This window comes from Hemicordylus capensis, chromosome 3, assembly GCF_027244095.1.
Source record: "Hemicordylus capensis ecotype Gifberg chromosome 3, rHemCap1.1.pri, whole genome shotgun sequence".
Classification (NCBI taxonomy): domain Eukaryota; kingdom Metazoa; phylum Chordata; class Lepidosauria; order Squamata; family Cordylidae; genus Hemicordylus; species Hemicordylus capensis.
The window spans coordinates 164705947-164726272 of NC_069659.1; the positions used below are offsets into that span (position 1 = coordinate 164705947).

The 20326-nt window shown below is 45.2% G+C and overlaps 1 protein-coding gene across 9 annotated transcripts in view; it reads right to left on the reverse strand.

Moving 5' to 3' along the window:
- Positions 1–7590: 7590 nt before the first annotated feature.
- TGDS (TDP-glucose 4,6-dehydratase) overlaps positions 7591–20326 on the reverse strand; it is a 34004-nt gene continuing 21268 nt past the window's right edge. For all 9 annotated transcript variants that reach the window (XM_053307074.1, XM_053307070.1, XM_053307068.1 and 6 more), the window contains 2 exons: positions 11147–11244; positions 7591–8504 (listed from right to left, as the gene is read on the reverse strand). In XM_053307074.1, the coding sequence (XP_053163049.1) occupies positions 8419–8504; positions 11147–11244 (184 nt within the window). In that variant the 3' untranslated portion in view covers positions 7591–8418. The remainder of the gene's footprint in view (positions 8505–11146; positions 11245–20326) is intronic.

A 20326-nucleotide genomic window follows, 5' to 3' on the forward strand; every position in this document is an offset into this window, starting at 1 on the left:
TTCACCGGTCTTTTTTTTCATTCCGAGAATATTTGCATATTGCTTGACATTGGTTTGTTTGTTTTTTCTGGAGAAGCTTCACAACTAAACAAATTAACTACCTGCAGGTTCTATCCTTCTGCATTTAGTGGTACTGGCAAGCCTCTCAAAGGAACGACGCGATTCCTACTAACGAAAAGGCTTTTTAAAAAGCTCAAGAGGCTTGAAAAAGTGCATGGCTTCTTCGAAGAAATATGTTTAAAAATACACTTCTACTAAAGAATCAAATGTCAGCATGCATTTCCTAAGGCAATATTGGCTCTAAAGGCACACCCTTGAATATTAGATCTTTGTACACATTAAATATAATTGTTGTAGGTTAACTCTAATTAAAAATAAAACCCACACGTTAAATAACGAAAACTAAAATTTACTTGCAACGGAAGCGGGGGGACGGACAACAAATGGCTGCTCTATTGACTAATAACTCTGAAATAATTTTATATAGCAACCCAGAACAGAATGGTGTTTGTCCCCCCCCGCCATCCCTCTTTGGTAATGGCAAAAAAGTATGGCTATAACGACACCCTATTAGAGTAACAGATTCTGTCACTGCAGTTTTCAAAAATAGACATCTCTAGAGGATATTTATCTAGAATCCTAAAACAGAATTAAGTACGAGCATTCCTCTTTAAGAAGTGGGAAAGGGTCACTTTTATCGTCAGTCAATAAAAGTGGGGTGTGGAGTGGAACTTGCACAATAGGAGGAGCAATCTAACGATATGCACATTGCACACATACCGATATCTGGGGCCGGGGCGGGGCCAGTGGATGCAAGAGATGACGTGGGACCGTGGGAGCATGGGGACTAAAGGCACATGTTCTCTTTTCTCTTCCCCGACGCCAGTGATCCAGGAAAGCGCCAGCAGTCTACTTCTAACCCCAGTTTTTATGTATTTAAAATATTTATACCCCAGTCTTCCAATGCACTAATGCTTACTCGGAGTTTACCAGTGCGCTTTCCAGACTAGCTGCTCAAAAGCAGCAAAAGGCTTACGTTTAGGCAAGTCACACTGAAACATGTAAACAGCAGAGGGAACAGTCTCGCAGCAGCTAACAGCTCCCCAAAACAGCAACTTCCTAATGTCCTAACTCTATATCGCAGCGATTAAATTTGAGACAAGGCATTGGCAATGTGAATGGCACCCTGCGGTGTCGCAATGCAGGAAGTGTGAAAGCACACTTCCGAGATCCAGTGTGACCCCGTTGCAGGGTCTAATCTGGAAAGTGCCCTGGAGTAAAAAGTGTGCCGTCCAGTCGACTCCTGGCGACCATGGAGACCTGTGGTTGTCTTTGGTAGAATACAGGGGGCTGGGGGCGGTTACCATTGCTCTTCTGAATTAGCATGGACTTTCCAGTTCCAACTTCTAGCATTTTCACCTATGTTACTCTGAAAAGCAGACATCTCCCTTGATCTGGTCGGGAGAGAGTGTGTGTACAAAACTATACAGTCACACTTGTGATCAGAGAGAGTGTGTGTGCAAAACTATACAGTCACACTATACAGTCACACTTGTCATAAAATAGTACATTTTTAAACATTTATTCAGTGTTTCATCCAAGAAGTTCAAGGCTGTGTATGTGGAGTTACCCTGCCTTTATCTTCACAACAACCCTGTGAAGTAGATTACTTTGAGAGCATGTGACTGACCCTAGATCACCCAGTGAAATCCATAGCTAAACTGGGATTAACTGAGGACTCCAACACCAGAGCAACTACACAATATTAATCAAGGATTGTTAAGGAGCTACCATGAAAGTACGACCTGGGGGATTACTGCTGTTCAGTAGTGATCCATTTGTGTTAACCATTGTGTGAGTGCATGTATTTGATTAAAGGAAACTAGTTTAGCACACACAGAGCATCTGCACGCTAGTACTAGATATTCCCCTTAGGGGATGGAGCCACTTTGGGAAGAGCATCTAGGTTCCAAGTTCCTTCCCTGGCATCTCCAAGATAGGGCTGAGAGAGATTCCTGCCTGAAACCTTGGAGAAGCCTCTGCCAGTCTGTAAAGACAATACTGAGCTAGATGGACCTATGGTCTGACTCAGGCTATGGCAGCTTCCTATATACTTAATTGCTCCCCTCATCTCCTGCCACAGGCCCCCTCACTTCAGAGACATCTCCACCCTCTCCTGAGCTGCACTCCTCCATCTCATTGCTTCCACTCCACCCCACTCCACCCTCTTGATCACTCCTCCATCCCTTTACTCTATCCCCCTCACCCCTCTTGATTGTGGCTGCAGAGTTGCTGGCACCTATTGTCCAAGCTGCAGCCCCCTATCTCCAAAGACCTCCCCACCCTCACGTGAGCCCCACTCCTGCTCCTCCCATGAGCAGCAGTAGTAGCAGTTGACTGGGCCCTTGCTCGCTGCTGCCATCGCCATGGCCACTTGTTCCCCTCAGGCTGCTGACAGGCTAGGGCCGCCCCTTGTCTGCCCTTCTTTCTCTCTTCCTTTCCTTCCTCCCTCTCCCTTCTCTCTCCCTCCCTCCCTCCCAGAGTTAACAGAACTTGTTCATCTTGTTTCCTCATCTAATTCTCACAACAGCAGCCTCCTTCTCCTGAAGGGCCTCTTTCCTCCCTCGCAACCCCTCTCTTTGCAGACTCCTGCCATCCATCCATCTTCCTCTTCTCTACAATCAAGAACATCTTGCAACCAGTAACAGTTACATTCCAACTGACCTTAACCATCACAGGCACCTCCTCCCTATTTGCATATGGAATCCCCACAGCCCAATCACCACAGTGCCACAAGTTCCTCTCCCCTATCTGCATATGGAATCCCCACTGCCCAATCAGGTGCTTCTGCTTGCGAACTCTTGCGAGAGCTGCCACACACAGGATTAGCCACGGGTATGCCTTAGAGAATTATATATATAGAAGAAGTTAGATGATCACAGATGCTTTAACAAAGGGGGAGAGAAGCTTAGTCTTGGAAGCCAAAGAGCAGCAGGAATACACACACACAGACACATATATATATGGCCGGTGAAAGGGCCTTTTCAGTTGCTGCCCCACTTCTTTTAAACTCTCTTCCCCTCCAGTTTTGTTTAGCCCCTTACTTACTGATCTTCAAATCTCTACTGAAGACTTTTCTTTTTCGCCAGGCTTTTGCCCTGTAGTTTACCTATTTGTTTTTTGTTAGTCGCTTTAGTTTTTAAATTTAGAATGTAATTTTTAATATTGCCTTGTTTGCATGTTTTTGTGCACTGCCCAGAGTCTTCAGAGTGGGCGGTATATTAAATGCTTCTAATAATTAATAAATACACACACACACACACACACCACTCCCACTTGGGCAAAGAGGAATAACCTGACAGCTTTTAATTATAACATGGGGTTACCAACTAGTTCTCCAATGACATAGGACAGCACATGGTAGACAAATGAGGCTGGCTAAAGACATTTTGCCATTTGAGAGGACACTAGGATTGTTTGTAGTACTGCAAATCCAAGCATCCACTACCACCCTCCCTGAATATGTGCACGTTGCAGTTAAAGCACATTCTCCAGCACTGGAACACATATCTACCCTGTTTTTGGTTTGCAAGTACTGTTTTGAATTTTATTTGGTGCTTGTGCATCACTCATGGCCAAATAAATAACACTTGCTTACATTTACCCCATTTATTCAGCTGACAAGCATGCCACCCATCCACATGTAGGGTCATATATAAGAAATTATATTATTATTATTATTATTTTACATTTATCTCCCGCTCTTCCTCCAAGGAGCCCAGAGCGGTGTACTACATACTTGAGTTTCTCTTTCACAACAACCCTGTGAAGTAGGTTAGGCTGAGAGAGAAGTGACTGGCCCAGAGTCACCCAGCTAGTTTCATGGCTGAATGGGGATTTGAACTCAGGTCTCCCCGGTCCTAGTCCAGCACTCTAACCACTACACCACACTGGCTCTCTATACTACAAGGTAGATGTGTAACAGCACAGTGCAACATTAAACATATAAGTAGACAGACTGAATAGCCTTCAGTCCTGCTCCACCAATCAAAACCAGATTTTCAATCCAGGTAGTCATAATACAGGAGCGGCAACAACTGTAGGTATTTTTGTACGGGTGAAGAAAACATTTGCAGCAGTAGCTGGGAAAAGGTGTAAGGGTGTGTGTTGTTGTTAATCTATATATATAATTCTCCTGGGTGTGCCCAGGAGAAATGCGTCCCGGCAGCCCAGCTGATTGGCTGGGCTGCAGGGGGCGCCCGATTGGTTGGCAGCACACCCAGGAGAATTCGCTTGCTGGGCGGCTGCGGCGGCGGGCCCAGGGCTGCGGGCCAGGCTGTGGTGGCGGGGCCCAGCGAGCGGTGGGCCCAGCGAGGCGGGGCAAGGCGGCGGGGCCCAGCGAGGCGGCGGGGCCGGGCCCGGCCGCGGAAGCGAGGCGGCGGGACTGGCCGGGCCGTGGAGGCGAGGCGGCGGGACTGGCTGGGCTGGGCCCGGCTGCGGAGGCAAGGCGGCGGCATCGGCGGCGGCACTCTGGGGCCGGCCAGGCCCGCTGGCGGTGGCGGCCGCACTCTGCCCCGCCAGAGACAGGGGGCGGGAGGAGAGAGAGAGGTAGCGGGACTGGCCGGGCCGCGGAGGCGAGGCGGCGGGACTGGCCATGGAGGCGAGGTGGTGGCGGCCGCACTCGGCCCCCGCAGGGCGGCGGCGGCCGCACGGGTCAGCTAGTTAGCTTTTTGTTTTTCATCCTGCTTTTTGCCCATCAGGCCCTCAAAAGGGGTTCAAATCAATATAAAGCAGCACTAGTCATTCAAAACATGAACAGCCTATCCAAAGCTTGACACCAGCAATCAGATTCAACCTCAAGAACTTGGCAGGAAAGGAATGCTTTCACTGATCTTCTGGAAACTGTGGACTGGTTTGGACCACACAATTAAGGACAGGCACGAGCCCATTACGGTCACTTTGCCAGCATATCTTTTCCTTATACTACATCAATGTGCTCATTGTGAGCGTTGCTCATTGTATAGCAGGTGAGACCAATTCAAATGTATTAAAAGCATTTTCTACTAAAGTCATCCAAACTGGCTCATGTTTGGATAACACACCAAGCACCTTTCTGATGAGGCAAGGCTACAACACCCAGGGCTATTTAGTTTAGAAAGATGACTGCGGGGAGACATGATAGAGGTCTATAAAATCATGAATGGTGTGGAGAAAGTGGAGAGAGAGAAATTTTTCTCCCTCTCGCATAACACTAGAACCAGGGGTCATCCCATGAAATTGCCAGGAAATCTAAGACCAACTAATGGAAGTACTTTTTCACACAACACATAATCAACTTGTGGAATTCTCTGCCACAAGATGTAGTGACAGCCAACAACCTGGATGGCTTTAAGAGGGGTTTGGATAACTTCATGGAGAGGTCCATCAAGAGGGCTATAGGCCACCTCCAGCCTCAAAAGTAGAATGCCTCTGAGTACCAGTTGCAGGGGAGTAACAGCAGGAGAGAGGGCATGCCCTCAGCTCCTGCCTGTGGCATCTGGTAGGCCACTGAGTGAAACAGGATGCTGGACTAGATGGGCCTTTGGCCTGATCCAGCAGGGCTGTTCTTATGTGAGAGAGGGCCCCACCAATATGGTTGTCACCAGACCACCCTACTCCTGATACCAGCTAATCTGTCTTGGTGATCACACCTAAAGTATCCCACAGCCCAATTAACTCAGCAGAGAAAGATGGGATACATATGGAGAAAAGTTCCATATGGGATCCTGATCCAGGTCATTTAGGGTTTTAAAGGTTAGAATTGGTACATTAAAATTAACCCAGAAACTAGTTGTTAATGAGTATTTCATAAGAGTAATATATGGTCCCTGTGTTTCTCCTCTAATAAAAGCCATGCTACCACATTCTGGACCAGTTGAAGCATCTGACCTGTCTTCAAAAGCAGGCTCACATAGGGTATATTACAGTGGTCCAGTCAACAAGTTACTAGAGGACAAGAAATTGTAGTAAAGCCCTCATTTCTGCAGAAAATACAATTTTGTACAGTAGAAAAGCAGGAAGCTGGTAAGAAACAAACTGCAGCAGTACAGCAAATCACTATACAGTGGAACAAGAGTGAGCCCTCACACCTTGGTGATCACTTGCAGAGCATCTTTCCCAGCAGTAGAGAAAGCCAGCTGCTACCAGCAGTTTATGGGTAGCAGCTAAAGCTGCATGAGCTAATTTATGCTGCAGAGGAAAGGAAAAGTGGGGTGGGGGGACATGAACATTCAGTGTACATGACGCAGAGCTTTCAAGCAATAGTTCTCAGAATCCTGGATTTACCCTAATGAATGAATGGCTCTTCACAACTCATGAAAATGTCTTTCAGGAACTCAGCAATGTTGTTGTTGTCAGCAATGTTGTTGTTGTTATTATTATTATTATTATTTCAATTTCTATACCGCCCTTCCAAAAATGGCTCAGGGAGGTTTACACAGAGAAATAACAAACAAATAAGATGGCTCCCTGTCCCCAAAGGGCTCACATTCTAAAAAGAAACATGGGACACACACCAGCAACAGTCACTGGAAGTACTGTGCTGGGGGTGGATAGGGCCAGTTACTCTCCCCCTGCTAAATAAAGAGAATCACCACGTTAAAAGGTGCCTCTTTGCCCAGTTAGCAGGGGTTAAAATGTTAAAAGTAGTGAAGGCTTTACTATATCAGCTGAGTTCCTCAATGAACTCAATAGTTAGGATTAATTTCCCAGTCTCATGTTTTTAATGACAAGGAAAATTAGGTGATGCAGTTATCACATCTTATTTTTAATGGAAAGGGGCACTATTTTACAATATAGAGGAGACAGGACTACACGTTCCTTTCTTTGTAATATTTCTAAATGGATGAGCCACTCAAGTCTGTCACATATGTGTTCCACAGAACTAGCACCTTGTTTACATTTTCTTTTCACATACAGCACTAACATACCACCAAACTTTGGGCCTGGCAAACATGGCACTAGCATGGCAGCTGTGCAAGTCCAGAAGAAAAGAGGATTTATATGAGACAGTGATCATATGGAATGCTTACATGTGTTGGTGCTTCTGCAATGGCCAGCATTAATATTTAAATTAATAAATATGGAGAGGCCAGAACATCAGGGCTTTCTTATACAGAGAGCTGTAGAAACAGAGTAATGGTCAATTCACATTATCCTGTTGGTATGACAGGATGTGATTACTGTGCTCTTAGAATTAATCCTGAAGGGGTTTGTCAGCGAGCACTTGTGTGAGCACAGATTGTGTTAAAGCATGTTCTCATGATTACAATAAAAGCAACTTACAGACCAGGTTGGTTGGGTACTATTCTTACATTTGCTCTCAACTCCTATTGATGCTACTTTGGCACACATTAGAGTGACAGGTGGGGACCTAAAGAAGGAGCAGTATAGCAAGCAAGTAATGTACAGAAGTATGAATGGTAGACACTACTCTGCTCTGAATCGAACTCAGAAACAAGAGGAAGCACATCTCCTTAAGCATCCCAGAAAAAGCACCACTGGATATGTGGCCTATTCTTAAAAAGCAGTTGATATCAATTCGCATATCTGTAGGTTTAAAAAGTCTTTATAAAAAGGAAGACAAGTTACATTTATATGTAATAAGCATTACTGCTGTTCTGAATCAGGCCTGCTCAATTTAGGCCCCCTAGCTGTTTTTGAACTACAGCTCCCATAATCACCAGCCAGTGGCCAACAGCCAGGGTTTATGAGAACTGCAGGCCAACATCTGCAGGAGGGCCAGAGTTGAGCAGCCCTGTGAAATATTTGGCAAAGGCATTTACATAATTTTTCAGCCTGTATTCTTGATTTCACTAAAGTCTTTGGTTATCTACAAATGATCACTTCTGTAGAACAATGGGAGGTATTCCCCCCATTCTTCACATTACAATAAAGACTACACAGCACTCTTAAGTTTTTCTTCTGTTTTAAATGAACAGGTGATTAAGAAATGACTTCTAAGAAGTCAGGAAGAGACCTCCACTCTTTGAAATTGCAGAAATCTATAACTCACAGAAAATCTCTTAAGTACCTCTTAGACTTTAAAAAAAATTGTTAACACTGGTAATACAAATTTTTCTTTGTTTCTTCAAAAATTTATGTTTTTTAAAGAGTGCATGTTCATTCTAAAACTTCAGTATTGCACTGGAATGCTGATTAAATTAAGCTGGACCCCAAAATGTATCAAAATTATGCTGTACTAAAATTCCTTTCTATTCCGCTTCTTCATTTATAATTTTGATATTTGACATTTAATATTTCCTGAACACAAGGGGCCCTCACTGTTGCAACGTTAATACAGTTTTTTCTTATAACAATGTGGTCTTGAGAGGTAGAATAGTTTCCTTCATTTCTTCTTTTCAGCTTTGCTGCAGATCATCATACAGATTCTTCTACAACAGGAAAAGGCTCCAAAGCTTTCTCTGCATTCTTCCAGTTGTGGAAATTCTCTTGATACCATTCAACTAGCATAAGAAAAGGAATATTTTAACACACAAATAGTGTAACATGAACTCTTAAAACACAAGCCTACATCTGTTTACACAAAAATAGCCATGAAACTTTAACGAGACTTACTCCTAAGTAAGAGCACATAAAATTGCCTCCTAAAGGTGCTGGGGTTTACAATCATGATCATGATAATAAAGATGTGTTTCCAGTTTCAAGTTCATGATTTTGGAGAAATGTTTTAAGCTATGCTGACAGCATGTCCTAAAGCTTCAGAAAATAAAAGAGGTTCCAATTATGATGTTTTACATTTAAATAACTATCTTATAAAGGACAAGAGTATTGGACAGTCAGGATTAGTAATACCAGGGTCCTTGATCACTCCAGCGATCTAGAATATTCCAAAGTGCGGAAGCCCATTTTGGCTCCAAGCACATATAGTTGTTTACCAGTTGTGGACTGGATCCAGAAAAGGATAAGTGAAACTTCACATACACAGTTGGGACTTTCCTACCTCACCCCACACATTACATCTCCGTATGCCCCTCAAAAAGATGCTCCTGAGGGGTCAGTGATCCTCCAGAATGACATTATAACAAAGGAGTTGGCAAAAATGGGGAGAGAGGATTGCATGATCAAAAGTGATTTCTGAAAGCACACAAGACCTATCACAGCCATTAGCTTCTTATGGCAGCACCTGTGAGCAAGTATTTGTCCTATAAAACCTTAGTTTGAGACCTGAAATTCTACATGGACCATTATTAAAACCTATGCATTTCATGGAGCATTTAAGCATAAACAATGGAGACTGTACAAAAGGAATTACATCAGCTGCAATCTAACACATATTATGTTCAGACAAAAGTGTTGCATTAGTTGCTATCTTCTGCTGTGTCAATTGCCAGTTTAATCTTGGTGCTAAGTCACATATTCCTGTAACGGAGCAAACTATATTGTCAAGTATAGATGTTTGCCTTGTATGATGAAGTCCATACACCCCCAGCTTAGTTTCCCCACTTAAGACACTGAAGGGGGACATTCATTCCCCTTTTGTTATTGAATGAGAGCATTCACAAGAGGGCAATCTTGTCTCTTGGTATGGTGGGGCCTCAGCAATCAAAGTACAGTCTTAATCCCTTTTTCACAACAGGTAGTCACCTCAAAGCAGATCCACATGTAAATTCAGACCCATTTAGGTGGAGGGACCTCCAGCCTGGAGGAAAAACATTAAATCCTGACTGGCCCACCACCAGTGTTACATCAGAGTCTTCTCAATGGATCCAAGAGCTGACTATCACTAGACAAGTGGGTGAAGCATTCCCCCTTCAATACCTATATGTGAATGAGCCTAGAGCTTAACAAATTGTTACCATTTTCTATTTGCTACTGGTGTGAAAAGGAAGACAAAGAAGAGATTAAAGCTCCCTCAGTCAAAGGCCTGCTAAACTATGCAAGCCAGCTGCCAGCAGGGGGAGAGGAAAGCGCCCGGTGGACAGGCTTGCGGGCAAGGTGGGAGACAAAATGGCAGTGGGGAGGGGGGAAGAAAACAGTGGCAGGTGGGCGGGGGACTAGAGGCGCAGATGCTCTACACCTGACCCAGCTAGTCTGAGTGTATTTCTCTACTCCCATTTTCACCTATTTCATTAATTCATTATTCTGTGTGCAACTCATATTTCTCAAAACAAAACAGACAAACAAAACCCCACACACTCAAAAGTGGCTTCCGACTATTTTTCAAAAGTTCTAGAGGGTTACCTGCAAAACTCTTCCCCATGTGCCTCACAAGGTCATTGAATGTTTTGTTTTTGAACTTATTGTTTGTCTAGAGCTGGGTTCTGTGGATTCTGGCTGTACAGTGTGAGTATGTCCCAGGTCGGACAGCTCTATGGTATGCGGAAACTGTGTCTGAGGCTAGTCAGTGGATCTAGAAGTCTTCAACTGGTGGCAGCCTATCTTGAAGTAGTGGCATGCTCCTGACATGGGATCAGAGCAATCTCTCTACTGGGGGTAAATCCAAGGAAAACATCCTTAAACACCCCCCCCCACACACAGACCAAGTCTGTCACACCCTGATGAGGTTAATTTGTATTCTCATTTTTCCTCATCACAAAGGCTAAATTCACACAATGCTGAACCACAGTTTGATGCTATGGGAACAACTCCCAAGGGCTCACACAAGTCCCAAAAGCTCCCGCAGAGCTCATGCTGCCCACTTCCCTCACACATCAGGGATTCAGGATTCCTGATCTCTGTTTAATAGTAAACTGATTACTCCAGTGTCTGAAAACATAGATTAAGGCAGACGGGGTTGAGGCGGAGATGCTGTGCAAGTCTGATGCCTACATCAGGGCTCATTCCCATAGTTGTCACACCATGGTACTGATGTTGTGTGAACGCAATCACATTTAACACTCTCAAGCTCATAAAGTCAAATTCACTTTTAGTTCCCATTATGACTTGACAGCACACTTTACCTTTACTACTACCCACAAATAAAAATAAAAAGGCATGTTAAAATGGCAGCCACTGTTGTCTAATGTTGTGAATAGCTAAAGCTTGAACAGTGACAAGCTCACTCTCCAAGTTAAAACAAACTCCTCTGAAAACTACAGTTTCCCCCTTCCATCCCCACTTCAGATGCATTGTCAACATAATATACTTGTTTTCTTTATTCCTTCTTTCCAAGGTACTTTAGGTCTCCATCCCAAGCTGTGCATTTTTCCAGAGTCCATTGGATATCCCAAGTCATTTGTAGGTCTTTAAAAAGAACAAATGAGAGAAATTTTTAATTTAAACCATGTCATTTCCAAATGTTTATAAATTATCTCAAAAATACAGTTACAAATTCAGCTTTTTTCTTTATCTGGATCAGTTCTTACACTGATGCTGTCCCTACTTCTATCTCTCATTACCAAATGTGCTTGAATTATGTACAACAAATAGAGTTTATCTGTACGTGTGAGGTGTGTGTGTGCACACAGGGACACACACACACACACACACACACACAAGCCACCAAAGCCATTTCTAATCTCCATTTGGATGACTGCAACCATAAACCTACACACAAGTAATCATAGGAGAGATTAGTCATTTAGTAGTGAGGGTAGAATTTTTTTTCTATTTCCAAGAATAGATTTCATGAGATAATTAGTAACATAATGAATGGCTACAATACCAGTCAAACTAGGTACTTAAAAGTTACAATTAGTTTTCTTCAGTCGACTGTCCCTTGGAGGTAGTTATAACAAACAAAAGAATACAATTTAGAATATTTGCATTATGTGAAGTTTGTTTTTAGTTTACACAACTCCCCACTACCCCCATTTACACTCAAAAGCACCTAGGCCCAGTTCAGATGCAACCCTAAGCCATGATTCAGTGTTATATAAACAACCCTAAGGGAGATGTTTAGGCTTGCACAAGTTCATAGCTGAACAATGAATCAAACCCCAGTCTCCCTGATCCAAGTTCAACATTATACCCACAACACTTCATTGTTTATTATTTCTAACTTACCATAACATCACACAAGAAAGCCACACTTTAATACCCAACATTTTTAAAGTCAGGCTATGAAGCAAACACTACTGATAAACAGAAAGAAAAGGAGACAGACAGGAAGATGCCACATTCAGAACTATTTCCAGTACTTTGTGTACAAAACGTATCTCACAGCACTGCATTATTTAACTGAACTGCTTTCATGGATGATCCAACTTTATAATTTTTTTACATCCAAATCCAAATATTAGGTTTTTTTCTAGAATTGAAAACATTGTTTAACTGCAGAAATGCTGTACATTCCCTTCTAGCAATTAAAAGTGACTGCAATTTTTTTTGTAAAATCTAGCTTACGGGCAGGCAACCTTGACTCTCTATCTGTTATTGAACCACAGCTCGCATCATCCCCAGCTTATTGTGGCTGGGGATGTAGTTATTTATTTACGATCTTAGATCAAACATCAGAATATACACAGTAAAGAGAGAAAACAAAAACAGAAACAAAGTCTAAAATTTCATCAAATACATAAAATCAGGAACCTTTGACAGTAACCGATTGTGGCTGGGGATGATAAGTTGTAGTTCAGTAAAGTTTATTAGCTGCTGGAAAGCTAAGATTGCCTACCCCTGAACTAGCTGATATTAATAAAGAGATAGTTGGCCTCTGATGCACTTGAGTAGTTCACTCAAGTTGCTCCCATATGCTAAAAGGTATTTGAAGTTTTCAGAACTAGCCTTTCCAAGTTCCAGATCTAGTATTTGAGACTAGGTTGAGACTGCCTTGGTAGGTTTGGTTGTCTCAAACTGGCTATCAACAGAGGGAGTGCTTCTCTTTTGGATCTCCCTGCAGCTTTCAACACTATCAACCATGGTATCTTTCTGGGTCACCTGAGGAAGGTGGGATTGGGTGGCACTGTTTTATAGTGGTTCTGTTCCTACCTCTATAGTAGATTCCAGATGGTGACACTTGGAGACTGCTGCTCTGCAAAGCGAGAACTATTGTATGGAGTTCCATAAGGCTCCATACTGTCTCCAGTTCTCCTTAACATCTACATGAAAGCACTAGGAGAGATCATCAGGAAGTTTGGCACAGGGTGTTATTAATATTAGCCTCGCTTGTAGTAACATGTGAATGCTTTAAATTGTTTTAACTCATTGTTGTTTTAATAGTTTGTTTAATTGTGTTTTTATTGTATTTACCGTTGTGAACCACCTAGAACCTTCAGTCAGGCCACGGGCGTAGCTAGGGGAGAGGAGGCCTGTGTTCACCCCTCTACCTGGGTTCAACACAGGTCCCATCTCCCTGGCAGACCCTCCGACTGAGGGAGATAATGAAGAAAATAGGGAGGGATGGAGCTGGGGGAGGGGGGTCTTTGAACCCATTCGCTTAATTATAGCTACACCCCTGAGTCATAGGAACATAGGAAACTGCCATATACTGAATCAGACCATTGGTCTATCTAGCTCAGTATTGTCTTCACAGACTGGCAGCAGCTTCTCCAAGGTTGCAGGCAGGAATCTCTCTCAGCCCTATCTTGGAGAAGCCAGGGAGGGAACTTGAAACCTTCTGCTCTTCCCAGAGCAGCTTCATCCCCTGAGGAGAATATCTTGCAGTGCTCACACATCAAGTCTCCCATTCATATGCAACCAGGGCAGACCATGCTTAGCTATGGGGACAAGTCATGCTTGCTACCACAAGACCAGCTCTCCTCTCCAAGTCAGGCGGTATATAAATTAAATATAAATGAATGAATGAGCAAGCAAGCAAACAAGCAAGCTGATGACACTCAGATTTCTCCATATCAACCTCATCAGGAAATGGCAGAACTTCCATAAATGCTTGGAGGTGGTAATGGGCTGGATGAGGGATAACAAACTGAAGTTGAATCCAAATAACACAAAGGTATTCAAGGATTAGGACATAATAACCAGATATATAAATACAAAGAAAATATTTACATGAGAGCAAATATGGATGTTGCAGTATAACTGTGTTGAAAGATGAACGGGAAGTCAGATTGATATGTAGAAAACTAATAAAAATAAAGTGCAAATAATACAAAGGTATTGACTGTAGTGGTGGTGGGGTCAGGACTCAAGAGATAGTTTAGAACTGCCTGATCTGGATGGGACTACACTCCACCTGAAAGATTAGGTACATCACTTGGGAGTGCTCCTGGAGCCAAAACTCTCTCTGGTTGCTCAGGTTAAGGAGTGGCCAGGAGCATGTTTTATCAGCTTTGGCTGATACGTCAGCGACGTCCACTTCTGGAGGTAAATGACCTTAAAACAGTGCTGCATATGCTGGTAACCTCCAGGCTTTACTACTGTAATGCAGTCTATGTGGGGCTGCCTTTGTACCTAATCTGGAAACTACAATTATGTACCAGCAATTGAATGCAGCAGCCAGACTGGTCTCTGGGACAACCTGAAGGGACCACATAACACTACTTCTGAAAGAACTGCACTGGCTGCCCATATGTTTCTGGGAGAAATACAGATTGTTAGCTATAAAGCCCTTAACAGCTTGGGCCCACGGTATTTAATATTTTCTTTGTCATGAACCCTGTTGCCTATTAAGATCTTCTGGAGAGGCCCGGTTACGGCTGCCACCAGCTCGTTTGGTTTCGACTTGGGACCGGGCCTTTGGAATATGCTCCTTCTGTTGAAATAAGAGTATCTCCTTCTTAGGAAGACCCTCAAGATGCACCTGTTTTCTCAGGCTTTTAGCTGAAACTAATTTTAAACTGTTTAATTAGTTTTTATTTTATGAGATTTTTTTTACTGTATTTTGTGCAATTTTAACTGTTTTTACTCTATTTTATTTATTTTTTACATTTATATTCCACTCTTCCTCTGAGGAGATCAGAGCGGTGTACATGCTTGTTTTTATCCCGACAACAACCCTGTGAGGTAGGTTAGCCTGAGGTGTGGAGGTGGGGCTTTGATGCCTCAACAAGCTGTGGCATTGCTACTGCGTGGTTCCTGCACAGGCGCAGAAAAACAGGTTGCTTACCTGTAACTGATGATCTGGTAGAGATCCGTCGATATCCATAAGAATGGGTTCTGCGCCTGCGCAGGAACCACACGGTAGCCATGCCTGAGCTCGTTGAAGCGTCTAAGCCACGCCCCACGCTGCTGCGTGCTATTTAAGGCGCGGCTAAGGCGCGTAGTCCCTCAGTTCTTGGACGACCGCCGCAGAGGACGATCATCTATCAGGTGAGTTCATCCATGACACAGGACAGAAGATCCGAAGAGGAGAAGCCACACACCAGTACGCACAGAGACGTAGCACTACTGCAGAGGGGAAGGTCGGGAGGGTCTTATGGATATCGACGGATCTCTACCAGATCATCAGTTACAGGTAAGCAACCTGTTTATCTGGTTCGAGATCCATCGATGCCCATAAGAATGGGTGTTTAGCAAGCTCCAATAGGAGGAGGGAGCAGTAGTGGCTAATGTAACACCTGTTTTAATACACTTCTCCCGAAGGTAGCCTCCGCAGCAGAGCGTACGTCTATGGCGTAGTGTTTTATAAACGGGGATTCTGAAGACCAGGTAGCAGCTTTGCAGATGTCCCCAAATGAGACCCCGGAAAGGTGAGCAGCAGAGGAAGCCTGAGCCCTGATGGAGTGGGCTTTAATGGCCTCAGGAGGTGATTTGTCCTGTAGACGATAAGTTAGCAGAATGAGTTCCACTAGCCATCCGGACAATCTTTGCCTGGAGATAGGAGAACCTTTGTTCGGTCCCGTATAGGATATGAATAGACGAGAGGAAAGTCTAAAGGGTTTCGTGCGATCCATGTAGTATAGGAGGGCACGACGCACATCCATAGCATGTAATGATTTTTCCAAGGCAGAGGAAGGGTTCCTGAAGAAAGTAGGTAAGATGATATCCTGGTTTAAGTGGAAGTTAGAAACAACTTTCGGTAGAAACGCCGGATCGAGGCGCATGCGGACTTTGTCTGGGTGAAAAACTGTGTAAGGCGAGTCAACTCTAAGAGCGGTCAGTTCACTAACACGTCTTGCTGATGTGACTGCAATCAGGAAGGCTGTCTTCCAGGAAAGTAGTTTGAGGGAGGACGTGGCCATGGGTTCAAACGGAGCCTGAGTCAGTGAAGACAGGACCAACGATAGGCTCCATGGTTCTACCGGTATCTTGACTGCAGGATATACTCGAGACAGGCCTTTCAGGAAGGCTTTACTTAGTGGATGTGAGAACAACGTACTTCCATCGTGTCCAGGATGGTATGCGGATAAGGCAGCCAAGTGGACCTTCAGGGACATGTTAGCAAGACCCTTGGTCTTCAAAGATGTAAGGTATCGTAGAACTTCACGGATTGAAGCTCGCCGAGGGAGAAATCCCTTGGTGCGTGCATAAGACCTAAAACGGTTCCATTTGTGTTTGTCGTTTTGGCGCGTAGATTCCTTACGCTGATTGAGCAGAATGTGAGTTAACAGATTATCCTCCATACAGTCAGATGAAGGGTTTGAATGTCTGGATGCAGAACGAGACCTCCATCCTGAGTGAGGAGATCTTGATAATAAGGCAGGTGCTTGTAGCAGTTCTTTGCCAGTCTGCGTACTTGAGGAAACCAAGGTTGTCTTGGCCACCAAGGAGTTACTAGGATGCAGTTGGTCGGGTTGGAAAGAAGGCGGGCTACCACCCTGGGTATTAACGGCAGGGGGGGGAACATGTATGGCATCTCCAGAGACCAATCCAACTGAAAGGCATCCCCCAGTGAAAGATTGTCGTGGCCTGCTCTTGAACAGAAGCGGTCGCATTTCGCATTTTCCAAACAAGCGAACAGATCCACAGAGGGCCTCATCCACTGGTTGAAGAAAGGAGTTATCACGTCTGTCCTGATTTCCCATTCGTGCTGGCGGTCCTGCAAGAAGACCCTGCTGAGGTCGTCTGCCAGAGTGTTGTCCAGACCCTTGATATGTACAGCCAGGGGATAGATGCGGTGTAGAATACACCAGTGCCACATTTGTACACTGAGAGCACACAGACTGCGGGAGACAGTTCCTCCTTGTCGATTTATATAGGCTTGAGCAGTTGTGTTGTCCAGGTGGATTTGGACAACCTTCCCTCGAAGTATTGGCAGGAAGGACTGCAAGGCCTGGAAGACAGCCAGAAGCTCGAGGAAATTGATGTGCAGCTTGGACCGTTGGAGGGACCATTTCCCTTGAATCTTGTGGCTGCCGCAATGGGCTCCCCACCCTTGGAGAGAGGCATCTGTGGCCATCCACACCGAAGGGGTAGGAGACTGGAAGGGCACTCCTTCGAGTAAGTTCCTGTGGTTTGCCCACCAGGTGAGTGATTGAAGGACTTCTGATGGAAGTAGAAGGCGTCTCGATTGATTGTCTCTGATAGGGTGAAAAACTGAAAGAAACCAGAGCTGAAGTTTCCTCATTTTGAGTCTGGCAAAGAAGATCACCGTATTGCAGGATGCCATCAGACCCAATAGGCGTTGAATCACCCTGGCCGGTTGTAGAGGACGTTCTTGAATTTGGAAGATAAGATTCTGGATGCAGGTGAATCTGTCTGCCGGGAGGAACGCCCTTTGTTGCGCCGTGTCTAGGAGTGCTCCTATATAGGAGAGTACGGGTGTCGGCGTCAGGTGCGATTTCTTCCAATTTATTTGGATACCCAAGTCGTGGAGCAGGTTCACTACATAATGGACGTGCGAAACTAACTCGTTTTCGTCCCTTGCAGACAGGAGCCAATCGTCCAGGTACGGATAGATTGACACACCCCTGGTCCTTAGATGTGCGATCACCACAGCCATACATTTCGTAAAGACCCTTGGGGCGGTGGACAATCCGAAGGGCAATACATTGTATTGAAACACTCTGTCGCCGACAGTGAATCGCAGGTATTTGTGATGACATGGACGTATATTGATATGAAAATAGGCGTCCTTGAGATCCAACGTCGCAAGCCACTTTTCCCCCTGAAGCAGCGGGAGGATCTGTTGCAACGTCATCATACGGAACTTTTTGGTGTGGATAAATTTGTTCAGGCGTCGGAGGTCCATGATGGGGCGGAGACCCCCATCCCGTTTCGGGATCTGAAAGTATGTTGAATAGAACCCCCCTTGCCTGTCTGCCCATGACACCGGGGCGATAGCCCCTTTCTCCAGAAGCTCCCTCACTTCCTGAAGCAGCGGCTCCGAGGCCGGAGTGAGTTTCATCCCCGTAAAACGTGGAAGAGTCCTGAATTCGATCGCATAGCCAGAGGATACTATTTTTAGGACCCACCGGTCCGATGTTATATGGTGCCACGCAGGGGCATGGCCTGCCAGCCTGATTAAGGGCTGGAACGGAAGGATGGAGAGATCCGTCAAGGCAGATGGAGGTGCCCCTGCTGGCGGGAAAGGGGGGATATGCGGAGAGAGGAGGCGGGCAGGTGTCAATGGGCGAACCAAAATTTCAAAGACGCTTTTGGGCATCTTGCGTCTTCGGTCGCTGGGATTGAGGAGTCTTCTTTCTCTGATAGAACTGGCGGCGTTGGTAAGAGGAGTAGGGCTTCCTAAAGTCACGTCTATCTTGAGGTTTGTAAGAAGATCGGAATCTACCGTAGTTGTTCCGGTATGAAGAGGACGACGTAGAGGTAGAGGTAGAAGGATGAGAGGCAAAGGTTTTTGCAGTGAATTTAGATTTTTTAAGCTGCTCCATCGTAGAATCAGTTGTTTCACTGAAGAGACCAGTGCCGTCGAAGGGCAAGCCTTCTATCTTTTCTCTCATGTCCATCTGGAGGCTGGTAGATCTCAGCCAAGCATGTCTTCTTAATGTTATTGCTGCAGTCATTGCTCGCGACTCACTCTCAGCCAAATGTTTGGCAATACTGAGCTGTCTGCGCGTTAAGTCTCCGGAGTTCTCCAGGGTTTGGCGGAACTTCTTCTTAAAGTCTTCAAAGGAGAGGCAGTCCATATCATTTTCTAAATCTTCCCACAGGCCGTGCGAATATTTAGCAGTGCATGCTGCATAATTTGCCACCTTGATGGAAAGGCAGGAAGTCGAATATATCTTTCTTCCTAGTAAGTCAAGTTTCCTGCCCTCTCTGTCTGGAGGCACAGTGAATCTCTTGCCAGATTTAGATGCCGCTGCGCAATCGATCACCAATGAATTAGGTGCCGGGTGTTTAAGGAGATAGCCGTTATCTTTGTCCTGAATTCTGTAGAGGTTTTCTAGTTTTTTTGAGGTCGGGGTAGAGGTATGGAGTACATCCCAAGCACATTTAGCCGCCCTTGTAATTACAGGTAACATTGGTAGGGCTACTGGAGCAGTTGATTGTATTTTCAACATGAAATTATACACAGGGTCATCAATAGTGGCTAGCTGGGAACGGACATCCAAGCCCAGCGCATCGGCCATGGCCCGAATTTGCTTGTGGTACGATTTCATTTCATCGTTTGGAGAAACGTAGGTCACCGGAGCCACGTCAGTCGGAGGTTCGACAATAGAACCAGCGTCTTCCGGATCAGATTCGAAATCAGAAGATCCATAATGTTCTGAGGGAGAGGCAGGTGGCGGTTGGTCACCCTCATCGCGATGACGGGCAGTTTGAGTAGCAGCAGTAGTCAGAAGCGGCAGTAGATTCGCTTGTGTGGACGTAGACGCAAACTGGATTAACGACGTCTGTGTGGCACGGTGGATCACTGCGAAATTGTGTGTTTGAGTGGACACTGTCCCAAAGGTGGTGAAGGGGTGAGAAGGTGTAACCGGTCTCCAGGGCAGGTTCGTCTCATCTCTATAAGGACCAGCTGGAGAAGAGACTCCCAATGAAGGGTGGCGGTACCCACAAGAATGCCAAGGTGTCTGAGGTAAACGGCTGGAGGATGAAGAAGCAGGAGGTCGTGACGAAGGAGCTGTCACTTCTTGAGCATCTAAGCCAATTGACGGGAAACCAGTGAATGTCGAGCGGCCGCTCGATGTCGAGTCCAAAAGTGATAAAAGCGACCGGGTTGCAGCTGGTAAAGATTCCTCAGCTTCAGCATCGACCACCTGGAACGGTGGTATCGGCGCTCGATACCGAGGAGTGACTTGAGTTGAAGTCGAGAGGACTGGAGTGTGCAATGCTGAGGGAACAAGTATCGAAGCTTGTGGTGTCGAAGGCGAAGCAGAAGATGCCAAAGGCGTAGGAGCTGGAGAAAGACTCCTTGCTGTCGGCATCGAAGGCTGTGAAGAGTGAGGAAGGACCAAATCTTGTTCGACGTCGCATGAGGTCGATGCATGTGCAGAGACAGTCTCGGCGGATCGCTCGGCGTCTATTACTATCGATGTCGACGTGTCCGAAATGGGAAGCTGGAGAGCCGGGGCATCAATATCGA